At 40.2% G+C, this 22,293-nt stretch overlaps 2 protein-coding genes and 1 pseudogene across 3 annotated transcripts in view; all 3 read left to right on the plus strand.

Moving 5' to 3' along the window:
• The first annotated feature begins 135 nt into the window (after nucleotides 1–135).
• Nucleotides 136–13,865, plus strand: LOC120715723 (annotated as a pseudogene).
• The window catches only part of LOC120715717 (protein-glutamine gamma-glutamyltransferase 2-like), a 51,089-nt gene continuing 39,428 nt past the window's right edge, over nucleotides 10,633–22,293 (plus strand). Inside the window, exon 1 of the mRNA XM_040002808.1 lies at nucleotides 10,633–10,684. Within this exon, the coding sequence (XP_039858742.1) occupies nucleotides 10,648–10,684 (37 nt within the window). The 5' untranslated portion in view covers nucleotides 10,633–10,647. The remainder of the gene's footprint in view (nucleotides 10,685–22,293) is intronic.
• Nucleotides 14,568–20,580, plus strand: LOC120715718 (endonuclease domain-containing 1 protein-like). 2 transcript variants are annotated; one of them, XM_040002811.1, is made up of 3 exons: nucleotides 14,568–14,688; nucleotides 17,346–17,696; nucleotides 19,430–20,577. In XM_040002811.1, exons 2-3 carry the CDS (start codon nucleotides 17,364–17,366, stop codon nucleotides 20,153–20,155), a joined length of 1,059 nt encoding a protein of 352 aa, XP_039858745.1. In that variant the 5' UTR covers nucleotides 14,568–14,688; nucleotides 17,346–17,363; the 3' UTR covers nucleotides 20,156–20,577. The 2 variants fall into 2 exon arrangements, with proteins under 2 accessions (XP_039858745.1, XP_039858744.1); XM_040002810.1 differs by lacking the exon at nucleotides 14,568–14,688 and adding an exon at nucleotides 14,708–16,788 and having other exon boundaries at nucleotides 19,430–20,580.

Below are 22,293 nucleotides of genomic sequence, written 5' to 3' on the forward strand. Positions count from 1 at the left end.
CAGCCACATCACTGGTGACCAGAAGCAGAAGGGTCAAGAGGTCAGTGTGAACTGAAAGCAGAGATGATGGTGAAGATGAAAACTGAATGCGAAAATGTAAAAACTTCATGCTTGACTCGCTGTTTCTGTTCCTTTTTTTTTTTTTTTAGTTTCCAGAAAACCTCTACCCCCGATTCCTGGAGAGAAGTGTAAAAAAGAGAGGGTAACCACACGTGCACACACACGTGCACACGCACACACACACACGTACTACCAATATATCAGTATAAGCCAGGAGCTGCAAGCCTGTAGTCACTCCTATTCCTCCTCAGCGTCGGAATCCTCCTCCTGCCCCCCGACCCCCGAAGATGATGAGGAAGACGATGAGGAGGCTGAGGAAGAGGAAGTGGTCGTGGCTATGTATGACTTCCCCGGCATGGAGCCTCATGATCTGAGTCTGGTGAAAGGGGAAGAGTATGTCATCGTGGATAAGTGTGACGTCAACTGGTACAGGGCACGCAACAAGTATAAGTGAGTTCATGCTGTATTTCTGTGTTTTACCACCTAGTTTCTCATGTCTTTGTGTGTTGTGGTGATGTGGTAGTTTGTTTGTGTTTTTCACAGTGAGGAAGGATACATTCCAAGTAACTATGTAACTGAGAAAAAATCCGGAAACTTGGTCCAATATGTGTGAGTGTGTTAATCATTTCCCAGTTACAGTTTGAGTTTAATGGCTGGCTGAATCCTAATGTCTGGACCTTGTTAATACAGGGTTCTTGAAATTTGGCATTTACTGAGTCTACACAAGCACACTTTCTATGGACTGAAAGCATGGCCAACCACCAAGCAGTTAAACACATGTTGGGAAAAGTAGTCTTGGGCAACGCCACATTTGAATTGAGTTTGATATGTGGTTATTTGCTTAAGTTAACTGTGTTTACTTAATTACATCTTACAGGTTATACAGGTTTCCAAAGTTAAAGTGTAGATTTCTGATCAAAGCTGTGATAGTTATATATTTAATAGTTAGACCTTTATGATAAAACCAGCAGCTGTATGAGTAGAGGTCACACACTTGCATTGTGTTGTATTACTGTCCTATAGACAACTTCTTAAATCTTACAATTTGATCTACAAAATTAACCCTTTAAAGCCGAACGGAGCGGGCACGCTCCGTTTTGCGTAACAGTTTTTAAATCCCTGTAGCACTGCAACCACTTAAGCTAGCGAAATAATTTTTTTTGAATATGAAACTGGAGGAGTTGTACTTACATCTTATACCATCAGCTTGCCCTACGTCACAGTTTCCTTCCACATATAGCTTTGCAAAAACTGCATAAAAAGCACTTGCAGCAACAAAAACATAATATTCCAGAAACATGCTTTGCCGATCCGATCAGCTGTTTGTAACACTTCCTACATTGGAATAGACGTAAGCGCCAATGTCCGCCATTACCTGCCCATTTTTGCGGAAAATGTTTTTTTTTTTTTTTACCTTCAGGGCCTATAGCCTATACTGGTGTTTTTCAAATTCATGTTAGACTTTATGCTTTTCTGTATTTTCTGGGATGCTTAGAACTCATATTGCACTGCTGGAAATAGTTTATTTTGATGCACATGCTGTTTTTTTTTGTTTTTTTTTTTGCAAATTTGCATCATAATATTTATTTTCGTTTTTCCTGCAGTATATACAAATTGGTGTATCTCAAAAATAAAATTATAAAGACACTCAAAATAAATTTCCTGTTGTTTGAAACAATTTTGTGCAACTTTTTTGTATTTACAGTTTTGAGGGAACCTCTTAAATTTCTCAACTAGAAATATATGTATAAAAAACAGAAAAACAAAAACAATTTTCAATTGTTTTGTAGTTTTTTGCAATTTTTTGCAATTTATGTAATTACTATGCACTTAATGCATACACATTAATAAAGTTTGGGCTACAATGGTTGTATTGATGTATAGCAACTTGAAATGCTCCCAAAAATGGCACTACAGCATGTAAAAATATAAAGATTAGCTCTGGCGAACTTGGTTCTATGGTAGGTCTTAAAGGGTTAATAATAATAAATAATAATAATAATAATAATAATAATTTATTTAAATAGCGCCTTTCAAAGCACCCAAGGACACTGTACAACAGATAAAAACTGGAAATATCTTCTATTTTTACCATTGTGTATAAAAGTTGATTAAAAGTTGATTAATTAAAGTTGATTAAAAAGTTGATTAATTAAAATTAAACGAATCTTGAACATTTATTAACAAAAATGCTAAAAACACTATAATGAAGTGAAACTAAACCAAAATTGAAACTCTCATGGTTGACTTTCAGCTTTCCTGAGACACCATCACAATGTCATTGGTGAAATAGCAAATCCAGGTTTTGCCACTGTAAGTTGATCAAAAACTGTAGAAGAGAAATTTCGATCATTTGGAGGCTGATGTTGTACTCTTGAAGTAAATGTATTTGCAGTTGAAATTCGTAAAGTTTACTGTGAGTCATGCTATCTTCCAGTAAACGCTTATTTCACTCTTGATGTTTGGATTCAGCCAGCTGATAGTGCTTCACAAGCAGGCAGAGCACTAGAGTCTCATGTTGTGTTTTCTTTGTTTGTTCCAGCTGGTACAATAAAAATGTCAACAGGAATAAAGCTGAGGAAGCTTCTGAGGAAGGAGGTTAGAGCTCTCTTTCCTTCCTTTGGTTCTTTGTCTTTATTCCCTCCCTGTTTATACGTACTTCTATGATTTAGAGACAGTGATATTAGTGATAGCATTTTGCTGAACGAAATCTGTTCTTAAGAAAAAACACAAATTTAGATATTTTCAGCCCTTCCAGTTTTCTGGATTCTTTGACTAAGGTGACTGAGATAACATAAATTACTGTTTGTGTGGATTAGAAAAGGTCTTGAATTTTAACTATGTGGAATCCGTCAACCTCTTAATAGCCACCAGGCAAACTGTTTAACTGTTAAAATGGGTTCATACTTAGCTACAGTATATGGTGTCCACAAACTAGAAAATGTTAGATTTCAGTCTAGTCTCATGCATTTTGGCCTTTCAGTTTTTCTTTTCAAAGTATTTACATTTAAGAGTTCCACACAGGTTAGCATTCTATTGTAAAAGAGGTGGATGTTAATCAAATATAAGGCCTAATCATAGATGGTTGTCAGTGACATGTTCTGGTAACTGTTTTACTGGTGAGAAACTACAAAGTTTAGTCTGCAAAGTTTCAGGCATTTTTGCTCTTTGCTTTCTATGATGTCAGAAAGAAGGGATATCTCTAATATGGTAATTACAGGCACACTTTCACAGCTGAGCAGCTGGTGTGTTTAATGAACGGACCCAAAGGCAGACACGGGAGAACTGAACTGAAGTTAAACAAAAAGCGAGCCTTTATTGGGGCTGATACACAATAAACAGGAAAAACAAGCCGAGATGAAACTTGGGCAAAACTAAACTAAACCTAAACTGGGAAAACTAAATAACTCTGATAAACTGTGAAGAGGCTGAGGAACTATGAATCAACTATGACAGCAATGATAACTATGACAAGAGGTATATGAACACACCACCGAACAGAGGCAGCAATATAACATAGCTAACATTAACAGTGCAGTGAATCCTGCTTGTGCCGTGATATTCAGGACTGCAAATCGAGCAGCATCACTGACTTTCAGCTTGTTGTGTTTGTGGATATATGACTGACTTTAATTATCCATAAAATCATCAGATTTCTCTGTAAATTAAAGTCAGTTTATTGAACTGGCGAATATTTAAACGTAAAGGCTTTAAAACCAAGTTAAGCTTGCAAGTACAAACATCGCTAATGTCACATAACTTTGCCGACATGTGGCCAACAGTAAGGTTTTAATGTTCTTCTTTATTAAACATTCACACTAAATAAGTGACATCATATTCAGCACTTACTATTAAAAGTTTCTTACTCTTCGGCCACCACGTTTCAGCCATCCGCTGTTTTTTTCCAAAGAAAATATCCACACCCCACCGCCGCGCTATGAATTGTGGGATATATGGGACCATGAAGTCTACACCGGACTCACCCCTCAAATTGGAGTACACTTCAAATTGGGACAGCCGTCATCGTGTCACTGTGGCGTAATCGGTCTCCAAATGCGCACTACGGAGCGTGCGGTCGCTGGATTGGGACAACAGCCAGAGACACCACAGGGAAGTAAACAAAACGCATAGAACGTGAAGACACTTGACTCTTCAAAAGGGGAAACAGAGATGTAGACATGACAACACAGGCTTGACAACATGAAACATGCAGACAAGAAATACATAAAACCTACTGTGAACAGCTGAACAGAAACCCACCTGCTCAGCTCTTCTATATACAAATAGGTAGAAGGTTGGCTTACAGGGGGCTGAGCTAAAATGAATTATATCAAACTAAGGTTGAATGGAGTGTTTTGTTTTTTTTTAAATCTTTAACAAGCCCTATGTAGCCGAGCCATCTGGGTTAGTTAGTTTTTGCCTGTTTGGAAGGCTCAAATGGAAAATCCTGAAAGAGGAAAAACTGCAAGGTCAAAACTTTATTTTGTGGCTGAAACAACCCTAGCCCAAAATCTAGTCTGTTGGTGGCCTGGTGTATGTTGAGAGGTTAAACAAAAATCTTATTTAGTTTTCAGCCTTTGTCTCTGTGCCATGCCCTCCAGGATAAAGAAGGAGCCTTCATTATTAGAAACTCCAGCACCCCCGGAACCTACAACTGTTTCGCCTCTACACCAAGTCTTCAGGGTAATTCTGCACATGTGTGGTAGTTATAAGTTTTATGTAATAAAAGCTGGTACAACTTGATTTACACTGTGGTTATGTTGTATTTGTAGGGATGGAGGTGCAGCTATTAAACATTACCACATCAAGTGAGACACAAACCCTACCAAAACACTTCTACCTGGCTGAGAAACACCTCTTCAGCTCCATCCCAGACCTGATCGAATACCACAAACATAATGCAGCAGGTAACCCAAACACACAATTTGTGTAGACTATTAAACAGTGACTTAAGCTAATGCATTACGGTGCTTTTCTGACCCTCTGAGGCCTAAAAACATCAATGGTGACAGTGACGTGCCCCAGACCCACCCCCTAACACTAACCCTGTGTTACAGAGATGGGACGAAGTACTGTTCTTGGTAAAAATATAAATGATATTTTATGCATATCAGCTGATTATTTATTTTGATCCTGCTTTTCAAAACTCAGGAGACTTACTTTGGTCGCCCTGTCCGCATTGGGTGGCAAATCCCCGCCAGCGTACTCGATCAGCTGCGGCTGGCCTCATCCCATGCAATGTCAAAGGCATGTAAATCATCAATGAAAGTCCTCCGCCTTTTTTGTATGGGCGTGGCTAGGGATGGGTATTGATAAGATTTTAACGATTCCGATTCCATTTTCGATTCTGTTTAACGATTCGATTCTCTTATCGATTCTTTTTTTTTTTTAAAAAGGAGAACACTAAAGTCGATTAGCTTAGAACTGTGTTTTATATCTTCTCTTTGAACAAGATAGAAATTTAGGAGTAACATGGCCTTACAAACCCAACAGTGAGATCTTAAGAGATCCACAGCCTGCGGCTCTTCAATGGGTGTCACAGGGTCCCCAGGAAAAAAATGTATATGTAAAATAATAAAATAAATATTCTCCTGTAGCAATAACAAAGTTTAACATAAATTATTCTGTAGCAATTACACAAGAATATCCAGTAATGTCCCTGCCTACAATTAAACACATTCACTTACCAAAGTGAAATCGGGGGCATCTGCTGTGGCAAATGGGTGCAAGCCTTTTACCACAAACTTAGACACTGCTCGGTGACATTCGTCTATCCTGGCCTGAAAGGAGACGCTACCGGTAGACTGCAGCGAGAACTGCCAGCATCTGAGCCAGACTCTGTCTCTCTCATCATGGTTATCTAAATACAACGCACAGTAATAGCAGGTTTGTAATAAGGTAAATCGCGCTAACATAATATGCAATGCTAATTGATTAGTTACCTGCAGTATTAACGGGAGAGGACGTGGAAACGCTACCGCTGCTGCTGGGTTGAGCTTCGCTAGTCCGGAGCGGATCAAAAAAACACGACATTCGTTGAAAGCAATCGCGTGTTTTTTGAGCAAATGCTTTTGCATGTTCGTAGTGTTTCCTCCCTTTGATGAAATCTCTACTTTTGCAAGTATTGCACGTTGCCCTGTTGTCATCCTTTCTCATAAAGTGTAACCAAACTTTTGAGCGTTTGTGCCGCTCAGGCGCCGTGTTTCCTAATGGGTAAAAGACGCTACTCAACGTGATGACGTCATTCGGGGCGACTGGAATCGATAATGGAATCGTTTTTTAAAAGTGGCAAACGATTCCAAGGAATTGAAACAGTGGGAACCGGTTCTCAACAAGACAGCGGTTTCCGATACCCATCCTAGGCTGGCCTGGTTTGCGTCTTCCATGGGGAGGGTTCCACGTGATGGCAATCTTGGGCAGTCTTTGCGGGAATTGGCATAGAATGTGACCTCCAAAGTGCACTGTCCGCTAAGTCACAATGCCATGGAGGGGACGTGTTGCAGTCCGATGGTTGCTCCTCCGACACACAACATCATTCATGGCCAGCTTCTCTGTTTGCTTGCAAGGATGCTGCCCAGGTAGGTGAATTGATTCACCCTCCTCCAGTGGTTGCAGTGCTACCATAATGGGGTCCTGTGTTGTCATGTAACCAATCCTCATGGCCTTGGTCTTGTTCCCACTGATCCACAAGCCCACTTTGGCTCTTGCTCCAAGTTTGATGTCATGGTTTTCATGTTCTTCTGGACGTCAGCCAACACAGCGATGTCATCCATGAAGCCGAGGTCCTTCAGACGTGTTGGTGGATGCCAAGGTATCCCAAAGCCATCCATGGCCATGGCAGTCTGCAAAACAAAGTTGATGTTGAGAAGGAAGAGTAGGGGAGAGAGAATGCACTGGTTCAGGGTCTCTTTGAAGTGTTCCAAGAGGGCGTCTTCTTCTTGTTTGGTCAGCAGCAGCTTGACATTTTTTTCTTTGACAGGTACTCGCTGCCCACTCTTTGCACCAGTGAGTTCATGGACAATGTGATTGAGGGTCTTCGTGTCAAACTCAGGAGAACAAACCTCAGCAGGGAAAACATTGTTGGGGTTTTCTCTGTTGTAATCGCTGTAAATCAGCTGATTATACTTTGCACTTTTTCAGTGCAACATCTGCTGATGGCTTAGATGAGCCTTGTCCAAATGGCTATTTTCATGTAGTCAATGCTTTTCAAGCTAATTTAGTGAACTTACAATGTTTTCCTGAATACTATCGTTATGTTTACTGCAGGAAGAAACTCTAAAACTTTGTAAGGAGTGACAGCGACGAGAGTGAGAGAAAGGAGAGAGAGTTTTTGAGACGTGAGAGATATGTGACTTTTAGCGTGTTGGAGGTCTAAAGTTAGTTTGTTGTGTTTGTGTAGTGTAATCGATAGTTTTGTTTTGTGTGTCAGAACAATAGTGCAACTGCTGAATATCACAGTTGCTGCCAAAACAGCCACCAAAGACAGATTGCAGTGTAAATGCTGTCTCCAGGTAGAAAAACAGGAGGAGTGATACACCTCCTGCTGTCAGGCCTACAGGTATCAGACTTGTGATGTTCTTCTTTATCTTACAGTGGACAGAAATGATGTTTTGGACTGGCACAAATAATTTGAGTGCCATCTTATTGATGGCAGAACACCTGATTGTTTTGTAAATACTGAAATGTTAAACCAATGCTTTTTTTAAATTAACATTAAAAAAAGCTTTGGTTGCATTTTTAGGTAAATAGCTGCATATAACCTTTGTTGTTTGCAAAACCTTCGGTTTTTAAAATTACAGTTTATATTTGCATTTCAAGTTACAAAAATCATTCGGTAAACATGTTTGTGTTTTTTACAGTGGAAAATATCAATTTTTTCTACTCAGATTTTAAGCCTTTAGTCTGATTTCAGATCAATTGTGTTAATACAATATGTCAAAATGAAAAATAACTAAATTCAGACATGTGAGGTTGTGCTGAAAAGAATGATACTAAAGAGGAAAGGTAATATTTTTAAAGGTAAAATGTAGAAGTAAAACGTAGTTGAAAACGGCCAATTGTACCCTGGACCTGGTTAAACATTTTTTTTAAGTATCACAATAGTTACTTTTTCTTAGTAATCAGTTACTTTATAAAATTGGGACTCAGTTACATTTTGAAGAAGTAACTACTAACTATAACTTTATTTTTTCCTTTTTTTTTTTGTTTTTTTGCCTGTCCCGTTTGGCTCTTTTGCCATCAGAATTATTGTCTAAAGGCAAAGAAAGATGCCCCACGGATTTACTTTACCAAATTGCCAAATTTACCAAACTAACAGAGGGGCAGCCGTGCCACTGTCCCAGAAAGAGCTGAGGAGAGTCCCAGATGAGGGCTCACTCAGCAGCTGCGGAGCAGAAGCCAGGGGGGGTTGCAGTGACGCGCCCGTGAGCTCCGCCGGCAGCCAGCTGTGCCTGAGTGACCGAGCCCCAGGCCGAGAGGCCGGGGGCACCCCACCTCCGAAGTGGCCCGAGCGAGCCCCCAGGCTCCAGGCCCCGATAAGCGGCCGCCAAGGAGTTGAGCCGGTGTGTACCTGGACGCCCATCCCCAGACACAAAGAACCACCAACTGCACCTGACACCTGAGGGAGTCCGCCACTGGCAGTGTAAGTGGTGGTGGGGGGAGATAGGCCTCCAAACCTTGGAGGGCCTGAGATGTCCCCAGAGAGGTGGCGTCTGACACCCAACCTGACATATAGACACAGAAATACAGGCACACACAGATACAAACATCCATTCCCACCCTCATGCTCTCATATGCACTTACTCCACACTCAACTAACGTGGAGACAGACATAAAGAGACGCTGTAACTACACGATCACACTCCCCAAGCATACTCTACAAACCGGGTCTAGGTACCCTTGCCCCTGGAGGGGGGAACTGCACCCAGACCCAGGTGGTGTTACCCTTTTCCCTGCGGTGGGGAGAGGCAGACCGCCCCGACTCCCGCAGCAGCAGGGAGGCCCCCCACTCCAGACCGCAGTCCGGACGGCCAACTCCTCCTCCTAGCCCCCCCGCTCCAGCAGGTCGCAGAGAATGGGGGTGAGAGAAGACTCCAAACCTCCCTCCACCCGCTCATTGTAGTGTTGATGCATGTGTGTTCTAAGGTGCATTTAAACCCAGGAGGGCATGGAGCTACCTGCTAGAGAGCAGCAGGTAAGCGCATAGTCCCTCCTGATAGCCCTCAATGTCTACGTGTATTTAACATTGAGAGGTGGGCAACGATGCCAGGGGTGGGGTGTACACCCTGATGGTCTTTTGGAATCCGTGTAGCGTGCCCACCCCAAGATCCTATATGTATGTGTAAGGAGAGTGTGACTAATGTGAATGTCTAAGTTTGTGGGATAAAATTGAGGCAGAGGCAGCCAGAAGGGGACGGGGGGGGGCTAGCCTCGCCTCCTCTGCACCCTGGTGACATACCCCTACTCCAAGGCCCTGCATGTGTGGGTGGTTGTGGTGGAGCGGGAAGAGGTTTCCTAACTATAACTAATTACTTTTTCAAAGTAATTGCCCAACACTTTGCAATAAATACTATAATATGATATGATATATAAACGTATTAATGTAGAAAGAAATTGTTTTCTGACAACATTAGATTTGGCTGGAATTGAGAATTATTCTTGCAACTTATTGAAAGTTGTGTCCATCCATCCATTCATCATCTTCCACTTATCCAGTCAAGGATACTGTATCCCCAACTGCAAATCTGTAACAGGGGTTAAATTGTGTACAGTTTAAAAAGAAGTTCTTTAGGTTCTTTGTACTTACCAGTTTCAGTTTTAAAGAAAATTAATATTACACAGTACTTAGACTTAATTTGAGCAGTTTTATCTCACTACTGAAAGTAGTGTGTATAGTAGTAGGATATTGCACGGTCTTCACCTTACAACATAAAGTGTCTTGAGGCAACTGCTGTTGTCGCCCCAAGGCAGGTCTGCCATCGCGCTTGCTTTTTCTAGTCACAGGTCAAAAGAAGTTCAGTTCATAGAGTGATGCAATCGTGCATCTGAGAAACGGTAGAAAGTTCGAGCTCGTTTGCACAGTTTTCTGAAAAGAACAATTTGTGAACTTATGAATTTGTGCTTATTTGTGTCGACTGCTGCCATCATGAGAACAGTTTAACTCTGACAGCTGAGAATAAAGGCAAAGCTTTGAAGTATCATTTAAGCCTCACCTATACCGATCTAGATAATGACTCAAAAATGTTGAATGTGGATAAATGTGACGGAAAGCTTCCTTTTCTGGGCTCCCCTCTTAGCCTATCACGAAGGGCTCTCTGGTAAAGTTTACATTTATATCTCTCTAAATGTCTCTCTTAGGTCTTGTAGCCAGGTTGAGATATCCTGTTGGAAAACAAGACAAATCAGCTCCATCCACTGCTGGCTTCAGCTATGGTGAGTCTTTACGATGAACTGTGTATCTTTAAATAAATAATGCTCTTTCTTTTTTACCCTTTTTGCTCTTTATTGAACTAACATTAAAAATTAACCATTGCTTGATTGATGCTACCTTGAGTACAGACTAGAGTTTACTCAAGAACGACAAATATCATGAACAATGTCTTGGTAGGAGTTATCGTGTGCTCTTGTAATGTTTGACATTTTTTCCTTCAGAAAAGTGGGAGATTGACCCCAATGAACTAACCTTCATGAAGGAGCTGGGCTGCGGTCAGTTTGGAGTAGTGAGGCTCGGCAAGTGGAGAGCTCAACACAAAGTGGCCATCAAGGCGTTAAAGGAGGGAGCCATGTATGAGGAAGACTTTCATTGAGGAGGCCAAGGTTATGATGTAAGTAAGGAAAAGGCCAAAGTCATACTGGATGAGGAAATGGTGTGAGAAAGAGGGATTTTTGCAGGTCTATTCAAAAACAGCACAGATGAAGTCGTCCTTCACCTGTTCTACCACCTGGTGGAGTTTAAAAAGTCCTACAGCAATATTTCACCTACACCTTATCTATGTGCCTCCATAGTTTATAGTGGTTTACAAATTCACCTCATAAGTGAAAGATTCCAGCTTTGTCCTGGGAGACGACACATCCTTTCACTGTGTGAAAATCTGCTACATCAAACATGTGGAGCTACCTAGTGTGGTGACCGCTTGCGAAAAAGGGAGCAGCCAAAGGAGCTTTCCTTATCTTTTCTCTGTCAAGTAGAAGGTTGTCTCAGAACAAGTAGAGAAATGATGAAGCAATCAAATATGATAAAGGAGGAACTGAAATCTGTAACCGACTCTTCACATTTGAGCCTCTTTGACCAATAAATATTTGAAACTGCTGCTTGGAAAATGTCATTTCCATTTTACAAAACCAACTCCCCTCTCCAGGAAACTGTCCCACCCCAAACTGGTACAGTTGTATGGGGTGTGCAGCCAGCAGCGGCCAATCTACATTGTCACGGAGTTCATGGAGCAGGGCTGCCTGTTGAACTACCTCAGGCAGCGGCGGGGGCAGCTTTAACCAGGGGTGCTTGCTGGTATCTGTTTGGATGTCTGCGAGGGCATGGCACACCTGGAAGCCAACGGCTTCATCCACAGAGACTTGGTAACTTCAAGCTTGGCTTGTCGTTGGGAAACTGTTAAATCCATCACTAAGTAAATTGAGCTGCTAAGTACTTTTAGTCATATGTTTTGATTCCATCCTCTTCTGTTGTTCTTCGTTTTCTAAAGGCAGCCAGAAACTGTCTGGTAAACGACTCTCTAGTGGTGAAAGTGTCTGACTTTGGCATGACCAGGTACAAGTTTCCCTCCAGTTATAAATGACTTGCATCAAGTCAGCAGATAGAAAATAAAAGCGTCTGATATCACTAAATGGTTTAAATGCAGATACGTGTTAGATGATCAGTACACCAGCTCATCGGGCGCCAAGTTTCCTGTGAAGTGGTCACCTCCTGAAGTCTTTAACTTTTGCAAATACAGCAGCAAGTCGGACGTCTGGTCATACGGTGAGCTGGAACATTTTTCCACTTAGTTTAACAGACAGAAATTGTCTCAGCGCTCATAAAAAAAATTGCCTCTCTGTGTTTGGGTCTCCAGGTGTGTTGATGTGGGAGGTCTTCACAGAGGGTCGGATGCCATTTGAGCAAAGCCCCAACCATGAGGTGGTGACATTAGTTACACAGGGTCATCGCCTGTACAGGCCCAAAATGGCCAAGCCTGCCATCTATGACACCATGCAGATGTGTTGGTATGAGGTGAGTAAAAAATGGGAAGTAAATTCTTCATATGAGGCTCTTTTCTTATAATTTTTAATTTTTTAAATGTATTTTTTAGCTTTTATTTTTATATTGATAGTATTTTATATTATTTTACTTACTCAATCTGAAAAATGTTATAAAAGTATTCAAATTAATATGGTCTAGTACACCGTATGCCCCCCTTTAGACTCACCGCTGTTCAGTTCCATGTAAAATAGGATGGCTGTCATCAGCCTTCAGCAAGCTGTATAATTTAAACATGATATCAGACCATGTTAAAGGTTCTTCTGCATATTTTTATACAACATCTGAAAGCTTACTGCAGATTTTTCTCTTCATAAAACAAACGGCGGTGGATGGAGTAACGGCTCCGCCTTTTTTGCACTTCCGGTGTGTAAACAGACTCCGGCTCCACGTTAAACTGTGGCAGTGTCATCATCGCTGCTGTTGTGTTATGAGTGTTAATGTTTAAAGCTGGAGGCTGTGTGGGCTTAATGTTGTCAAACTTCTTATTCACACATTGCTCTGAAATACGTTTGTATTGCAGGTCTGTTTTTAGTCACGAATGTGGGTGAAACACTCACGTTTCCATGGTGACAATGGCGTGCTACCAAGCCTTGCCCTAAACGAAGCATCAAAACAAAGATTTAGTGCTTAGAATTTTTTATAATCATCTTACTCTGTGAATAGTTGCAGCTCTAGATTACAATAACACTTTACCTTGGAACACATTGCATGAAACACAAAAATCATAATGCGATAATTTGTTTTGTTTTGCTTTTTGACCTCTATTGACCTCTTTAGCTCAGCTGATTCTAACAGTGGTTTACTAATGGAGAAGTGAGAGCGCCTCGTTGCCCTGGGATTATGTGTCAATCATTGTTATGAAAATATACAACAACGCAAACATGAATGACTAGAACAAGAAAAACTCCATAATTTTTTTTTAATTGAGTTTTTTGGTACATGCACAAAAGCTGAACATTGACTCATTTAAAAATGCTTTTTCATATGGATAATTGGAAATGTCTCGTGATACGAGAACCCATCCTCTTACATGATATAAACATGTAAAAGTCCTGTATTCAAATATTTTTTGTCTTTTCTCTCTCTCTGCAGAGGACAGAGGACCGTCCCTCATTCGCCAATCTTTGCGTAATGATCTCCGAAGCTCTGGAGGACGACGAGGCAACTCCAAACTGACCAATCAGCTGCTCACACCCTCCATGGCTGCCATTCAGGAGCCACATCTAAAATGCCATGCAATGGTGCTTTATTGTGATTGGAATGGACCGATGAACTAAATGGGGAGGAAGGACCAATCGCACCAGTTCTAAACTCATTCTCCGCTCACTAAATCACATCAGCTCACAGCCATGAACACCTGCACCAGCAGTACTAAAGACAAAAGTTCACATCACATGTTGGTGGTATTTCAAGATGACTCACAGGGATGAACTGACAGCAACAATGAAGACACATAACGACAGGCTCTGCATGTACGATGCATTATTTGCTGACATGTTTCCTCCCACTCAGACACGAACAGGAAGCCGTTTGGTCAGAGACCTGTCAGCAAGAAAAAGCCACAGAAAGTATTTTTTTGTCAAGCTCAAGTTTCCATTAACTTTATACTCATTTGTGTTGCTCTGAAATCCATCAGGTCTACAGCAACCCATCTAGTGTCAATGTTGGGTTTGTTCTGACCCATGCTAAATAAACAAACTTTTCAAATAGTGAATCTCATTATATTTGTTCTGGTAAAAGCTTTTCCATTGTTTCCTAAATAAAATAGTGGATTCTAATGAAACCCTGACCCTAACAGTAGAGGGGTCACCATTGAACTAACCTTTTAAAGTCAAAATATGGAACGTTTGCTTTATAAAAACTGCTCTCCCAAGTCTTTGAAATTCAAATCACAGGATTGTGTTTCGTGTTGGGGCTCAGGTTGGGGTGATGATGACTGATGACCTAGACCTCACAGAGTTAAGGGAGTTACCCGTGTGTGCTCTTTATGTTGTGTACTTCCCCATCACCTCCCACACATAATATGTATAATGCAATGCATAATATTAGAGTACTGTAGAAAATAAATAAATAAATAATTGTGTTACTTTTACAACTAAAAAATATAATAAAAGTTATACCATGTCAACATGCTGCAAGGCCAGTTTTCATTCTGTGATAACAAACATTGTATTTAGACATTTAGACTTTGACACAAGTTTGACATCAACGTCTTCAGAATAACATTGATGACAAATTGCTGACAGTGCATACTCTTCTCATAATAAAACTGCTGAAATACTCCATATTATTCGTATTTACGCAACCGAGGAAGCGTTCCCAGTTTCCACAGCCATTTTCACGTGACAGGAGTTTCGGTGATAATCTTGAGAGTGGTAAGTTAAGTCTTCTTGCTGATTATTCAGTGTATTTGTCCTTTTTTAATATTGTGTGTGTATTACATTTAAAATGTAATCTTTAATCCTCTTGAATTTTCACAGCTTTTTATATTTATGTGGACAAAGAATGAAATCATTCACCAATGCTAGAGAATTATATTTCAAAGCATTTATAAACTTTTGTGACGGCATTTTAGCTCATTGTCATGGTCGCCGAAGAATGAATGAGAAATGCAAAATCAGAACATTAAAGTATTTTATGGGTATAAATATTTAACTATTAAATATATAAAAATTTAACTTAAGGTAAATCATATACATGTAATGTTAAAATGCATATATACTTCAAATTATCATTCAAATGAAAATGTATTAAATTGAACACTGATGAAGTTGGTCTGAACAAAGTATTTACCTAATTAGAATATGTTGAACAGGAACAGATTATTAGTCATCTGAGTGTTTTGAAAACAACACATTCGGATGACAGATGAATATTTAATATTTATGAAGAAACATGAACTGACTTGAGGTGGTGTTTGTAGGCTGTATACTCGCTATGTGACTTCCACCTAAATACTAAGAAAGTAACTGAGCATTGAGCGTCTCCATTAGTTACAGTTGCTATGCTTGTCAACATTTGAATCATGGACTATTTATATATACTATTTATATAGTGCTTTCAAACACAGACATTCAACTTTCATGAAAAAGAAACTAGCCCACTTTGAAAGTGATCGCAGAAACACTTTGTAAAAATGTTGGGACAGGAGCAAAAATAAATCCTGGAAAAGTAAGTGGAAAATGAAACCGTAGCAGAAGCGTTTTGCAAATAATAAGATTAACTGGCAGCAAGTCAGTAACATGTTCGGGTATAAAAACATAAGCTTAGAGAGGCAGTGCTTCAGAGTAGTTCACCAATCTACAAAAAAGTAACTCTACAAAGTGCGGACAGTTTTCCTCATCTGAACATTGCCAAGACTTTAAATACCTCATCATGTATAGTGCAAAATATCAAAAGATTCAGAGAATCTGGAGAAATCTCTCTGCAGAAGGGAGAAGGCTGAAAATCAGTACTGGATGCCTGTGAACATCGTGCCCTCAGGCGGCACCGCATTAAAGAACAGGCATGAATGTGGCATAGAAATAACTGCATGAGCTCAGGAACATTTTCACAAATCATTTTCTGGTAACACAGGTCAGTGTGCCATCCATAAATGCAAATCTCCTTCATTCAAATATAAACCATATGTGATTTAAAAAAGCCACCATCTTCTCATCTAAAAGGGTCTGAAGCAAAGCGGAAAACTGTTCTGTGGACAATGAATTGAAACTCTATATATAATTTGAAAAACACTGACCCTGTAACCTCTAAAAAGCAGAGAGACCATTCGCCTTGCTATCAGGACTTAAGTTCCAAAGCCTACAGCTCTGATGGATACCAATTGGTATCCAGTGATGTATTAGTGCCTATGGAATTGGCAGCTTGCACGTCTGGAAAGGCATCAACAATGGTGAAAGATATATACAGGTCAGATAAATATCCACTCCCATTCAGATGTCTTTTTTAGGGAAGGTCTTGCATATTTCAGCAAAAAGGCACAATACATCTATTACAACAGCATGGCTTCACAGTAGAAGAGTCTGGGTGCTGAATTGGCCTGCCTGCAGTTCAGACCTTCTGGGAACTGAAAAGATTTGGAGTATCATAAAATGAAAAATGCGGCAAAGAAGACCCTGGACTGCTGAGCAGCTAAAATCCAACATCAGACAAGACAGTGAGATAACATTACTCTCCCCAAATTCCAATAATTGTTGTCCTCAGTTCGCAGAATTGACAGGGAAGTAAATAAAAGTTTTTTGAAACATGGTGCTGCCATCAAATTCAAAATGAGTTAATATTTTTTTAATTGTGATTTTCTTTCCCTCTTTAAACATTTGATATGTTTCTATGTTATATTTAGAATAAATCACCAAGTCACTTCGCCAGTTTAGGAATGAAATGACGTAGGACCTTCAAACTGATACCACAGGTGTATCTATTAAAAATCTCGGATGAGTTTGAATCTCATTGACCTTGATGTCACAGTATCAGAGGTGAGAGTAAGTTTTCTGAAACTCTTGTGAAAGCGATAAGGTGACAAAAGATGTTGAAATTGTTACCACAGGTGTGTCTACTGGTGCTCTATAAGCCACCTGTAACCACATATTAAAACAGTACCTTATTCTATGCAAGTAAGCAGTATACTTTAGAATGTTTTCTGCCAGCAATGAATGACTTAATATCCGTCATCATAACTGTTTATTTCACTTGCTTACACCACCCTTCAACTTCTTTTTAAGCCAAAGCACACTCTCTGAGAAAGACCTACTGTGTACTTACAGGCCTTCCAAGAAAGGAAGGCCTGTAAGTACACAGTCTGCAAATGCAGAGAAGTAGAATCACAATGGCTCATTAAATGCAAGGTCACTGCAGCTTGATGTTATCGTTTCCACTTATGCAACCCTGGTACATATCTATTGTAGAATCGAGACCTCCTGTTGTCATTATGTGTAGGCTAGCAGTACTCCTCTACACAGGTCGTTCAGTCTTGTCCAAAAATTTTTAAGGTGTATTGCTGATGAGTTTTTTTTGTTTTTTCATCTGACCACAGGACACATCTCAGTTGAGGATGTCATCAATACAAACCTGTTTCCTGTCCATCCCTGCCCTTCTCTTCCTAGTCCTTCCAATAGATCCCACTTTAGCTGAAGTGGTCACATCAGTATCAATTTGTAAACAATTTCTTCTTGAGGAAACTCCCCCTCAGGTCCCTGGTGTCTTGGAAAGTGGAAAAATCCTGAACCAGAACCAGTACAAGCCTATTTGCCAGGCTTATAAGAACAAGAGGAGGTTTTTAACTCTCTATGACATCAAGAACAAGATTCCACTATTTTCTGCATACAAGTACATTGGAGACGTAGAAATAAAGCGACCCCGCGGTCATTGGCAGATAGAGCCACAGGTAGGTCTCACAGACTGTAAATCAAACTTTTGTTTATATCTTACAATGTGCTACTGTACAGGGTGGGCCATTTATGTGGATACACCATAATAAAATGGGAATGGTTGGTGATATTAAAGTCCTGTTTGTGGCACATTAGTATATGTGAGGGGGCAAACTCCTCAAGATGGGTGGTGACCATGGTGCCCATTTAGAAGTCGGCCATCTTGGATACAACTTCTGTTTTTTCAATAGGAAGAGGGCCATGTGACACATCAAACTTATTGGTAATGTCACAAGAAAAACAATGGTGTGCTTGGTTTCAACGTAACTTTATTCTTTCATGAGTTATTTACAAGTTTCTGACCACTTATAAAATGTGTTCAATGTGCTGCCCATTGTGTTGGATTGTCAATGCAACCCTCTTCTCCCACTCTTCACACACTGATAGCAACACCGCAGGAGAAATGCCAGCACAGGCATCCAGTATCCGTAGTTTCAGGTGCTGCACATCTCGTATCTTCACACCATAGACAATTGCCTGTAGATGAACCCAAAGATAAAAGTCTAAGGGGGTCAGATCAGGAGACCTTGGGGGCCATTCAACTGGCCCACGACGAACAATCCACTTTCCAGGAAACTGTTCATCTAGGAATGCTCGGACCTGGCACCCATAATGTGGTGGTGCACCATCTTGCTGGAAAAACTCAGGGAACGTGCCAGCTTCAGTGCATAAAGAGGGAAACACATCATCATGTAGCAATTTCAAATATCCAGTGGCCTTGAGGTTTCCATTGATGAAGAATGGACCCACTATCGTTGTACCCCATATACCACACCAAACCATCACTTTTGTTGTTCCAACAGTCTTGGAGGGATCCATCCAATGTGGGTTAGTGTCAGACCAATAGCCGTGGATTTGTTTGTTAACTTCACCATTCACATAAAAGTTTGCCTCATCACTGAACAAAATCTTCTGCGTGAACTGAGGGTCCTGTTCCAATTTTTGTTTTGCCCATTCTGCAAATTCTGTGCACTGATCTGGGTCATCCTCGTTGAGATGCTGCAGTAGCTGGAGTTTGTAAGGGTGCCATTTGTGAGTAGCTAATATCCGCCGAAGGGATGTTCGACTAATGCCACTCTCCAGTGACATGCGGCGAGTGCTACGCTGTGGGCTCTTGCTGAATGAAGCTAGGACAGCCACTGATGTTTCTTCATTAGTGACAGTTTTCTTGCGTCCACATTTTGGCAAATCCAACACTGAACCAGTTTCACGAAACTTAGCAAGCAGTTTGCTAACTGTAGCATGGGAGATGGGTGGTCTCGCAGGGTGTCTTGCCTTGAAATCTGCTGCAATGACCCGGTTACTGCGTTCACCAGATATCAACACAATTTCGATCCACTCCTCACGGACATGTCAATGGCTGTGAACAAAGAGAAACTTGTAAATAACGCATGAAATAATAAAGTTACGTTTAAATCAAGCACACCATTGTTTTTCTTGTGACATTACCAATAAGTTTTATGTGTCACATGGCCCTCTTCCTATTGAAAAAACAAAAGTTGTATCCAAGATGGCCGACTTCTAAATGTCCACCATGGTCACCACCCATCTTGAGGAGTTTGCCCCCTCACATATACTAATGTGCCACAAACAGGACTTTAATATCACCAACCATCCCCATGTTATTACGGTGTATCCATATAAATGGCCCACCCTGCATATTCATAACTAACTGTAAGCCTCTTTGCAGCTTGAGAATGAAAATGAGAGCAATAACATGAGGAGAAAAGACAAAGAGAAGATCTACAATCACCAGGCTGTAGACACTGATTTCAAATCCAATGGAACATATGACAAAGGTCACATATTTCCAAGCTCTCATGCATTCACTAAAGATGACAAAATGGCTACTTTCACCCTGACCAACATTGTTCCACAAGCAAGAACTTTCAACCAGGGAAGCTGGAACAAAATGGAGAGGTGCATCAAATGTGTTATGGACAAATACTGCAAAAATAGCAGTGGTGTCACTGAAGTTTTTGTGGTAACTGGAGCACAACCCAGCTCTAACAACATCCTCAACAACAAGATTAACATTCCCTCCATGCTCTGGTCGGCATTCTGCTGCTACAGCTCCAACATGGACATGTGGATCGCTAGCGCACACTGGGGCGAAAATGTTCCAGATGAATCTAAACACAAATATCTACAGACCAAGACTCTGTCAGAACTGCACAACAAACTGAGGACAGCAGACTCTGAGTTTAACATGTTTCCTGGAACACAGTGTCCTCTACACAAGACTGTCTCACAGTTTTACCCAGATATCAAAAACTGCTTCTGCCCCTCATCCATATCAACCACTTCTGCCCCTAGCAATTTAACAACTCCCACTCCACCTTCTGGTTCAACCACATTACAACTGACCCCCACGCTTCAAATTCTACTCCTAACACATCTGTTTCTCTACTTTTAACACCTTCTATTAGCTCTATGTCAGATTGGTGACCTGACCTGGGTGTGCCCCACCTCTCGCCCTATGGTAGCTGGGATAGGCTCCAGTGCAACCATTGACCCTATTTAACATAAGAAGAAAAGAATGGATGGATAGATGGATGAATTCCCATGATGCACTTCATTGTGTTTCTTCTTCAGTCACCATTTTCACTTGCTATGGGATTATTCACCTCTCTCCCTTCACCCCCACTGCAGATGCCTCCATGCTGCTACATCGACAAAAAACGGCTCTCTCATTTGAACATCTGTCTTGCTTACTAAGATCTGGCCTTCCAGTTACTACATCTACTCCTCTTACTATGATGGGCTTTTATCTACAACATCATTCAACATCAGAATTTTAACTCAATATCTGACCTTGTGATTGTGACATTTGAAACATCAGGCTCAGTTTTCATTAATCTCTAGAGCTGATTTCAGCATATACATATATATATATATATATATATATATATATATATATATATATATATATATATATATATATGTATACATCAAACTTCGCTTGATGTATCATGGGAAACTTGAGATTCAGTATCTTGCCCAATGAAGAATGACAATAGCAATGCAAACAGAACTAGTAAATATGAACAATTAGTGATAAATTCAGAGAGATTTATCAAGGTAACACAAGAACATTCACTGCCTGGACTAGCATATGGATGCTATGTACCACGTGGAATGCAAAGATACAGTTAGAAACAACTCCCCTCAACAAAAATGCACAGGTCTTGCAATAAACTGATAACAACAAAGGTTGTGACAGCTAATAAACGTATTAATACTCACAGCTGCTTCATAAACGCACAGGAGGAAATGTCCAATGCATGGTAAGCCTCACAATGACTAGTTAAATTGGCTGCTGTAGCGAGAAGGGTAACCAGTCATGAGATGGTGATTAAGTTTTTCGCCACAAGGTGTCACTGCTATTTAAAAATTATTCTGTGAAAAGTGATCATTGTTTTTCCAGCTTACTTCATTATCGGCCCATTTATTCACCTGATTCTTCCTGCTCTTGTTCAAACTTGTACAATGTTTTAAATCTGCACCACTGATTCATCCTCTTTAAAGACAGCTTGCTGTCTTTAACAGTCTCATTATTTACTTGACTTGTTTATATGCAGATTCTCCAAAACATGTGTTGATCACAGTTATTGACAGAATGGTATGATAAATATTGTTTTGACTTGTGCAGGACTCGTCTGTGTCACTGTTTCACAGAACATCATCTTCAAGATCTGGCGGTAAACCAAATTGGCCAGCAGGTGTCACTAGCAAAGCACCGTGTGGGTCTTTTCTTTGGCGTTAGATCAATAAAACCAACTGTCAAGAAAAATATAATTGCTTTTTCCTAATTATGATTACATTCACAGATTTTCATTTTTATATGTATTTGTATTCTCTATGTTTTATACAGGTGGTTTTTGCCAGGCCTGCAGCGCCTGTTTTGATCTATTTGATCAAAACTATTTGATTATTGTGTGCATGCAGTTTGTTTCAGTTTCAGTTGCTTCTCTTTTTTTTCCTTATTTTAATCTTTTGTCTTTTACTTTTTTGTCTTTTACTTATTATTTTAGGTGGTTATTTGTTTTAGTTTTCTCTTTGATCATTGTCTCTAGGATTCTAAAAATGTGATTTTTGAGTTTAACAAATTTATTACATGAAATTCCATCAGTCATGTCAACGCAAATGCTTCACTGACTATTCACAGAACAACACATCAATTTACGGTATATGTCACATGTCATATAATCTTATGTAAAGGTAAAGGTAACAGTGGTCGCCATGGTAATCAGAGTAAGCTGGGCGAGTGGCTCCAGCAGATGCCAGGACCAAGATCCAAGATCTCTGTCCAGAGGAGCGCAGTCCTAGGAACAGCAAAGGTACTCCACTGTTAGAGGACCCGACCTTGAAGGATAAAGACCATATTTTAAGTATTTCATTAATCATTTTCCTATTTGATTTATTTTCCCTTTAATTAAACTGGACATCACTTTAAATATTTCTAAATTTGAAATGTCCTATTAAAGAATCTCTGATAACAATGAATTAAAATTCCAGTTTTAGTGGCATTCGAAGGATGTCTCGCTGTTCTCA

This window comes from Simochromis diagramma, unplaced genomic scaffold (assembly GCF_900408965.1).
Source record: "Simochromis diagramma unplaced genomic scaffold, fSimDia1.1 OVJJ01000457.1, whole genome shotgun sequence".
NCBI classification, from domain to species: domain Eukaryota; kingdom Metazoa; phylum Chordata; class Actinopteri; order Cichliformes; family Cichlidae; genus Simochromis; species Simochromis diagramma.

Excerpts from the sequence above, each read along its gene's own strand:
- LOC120715718 (XM_040002810.1), top strand. The coding sequence starts at position 16,747 with ATGAGTTTGAATCTCATTGACCTTGATGTCACAGTATCAGAG. Across the intron at positions 16,789-17,345 it reads TTGATGTCACAGTATCAGAG|GACACATCTCAGTTGAGGAT; the intron begins GTGAGAGTAAGT and ends ATCTGACCACAG. Across the intron at positions 17,697-19,429 it reads ATTGGCAGATAGAGCCACAG|CTTGAGAATGAAAATGAGAG; the intron begins GTAGGTCTCACA and ends GCCTCTTTGCAG.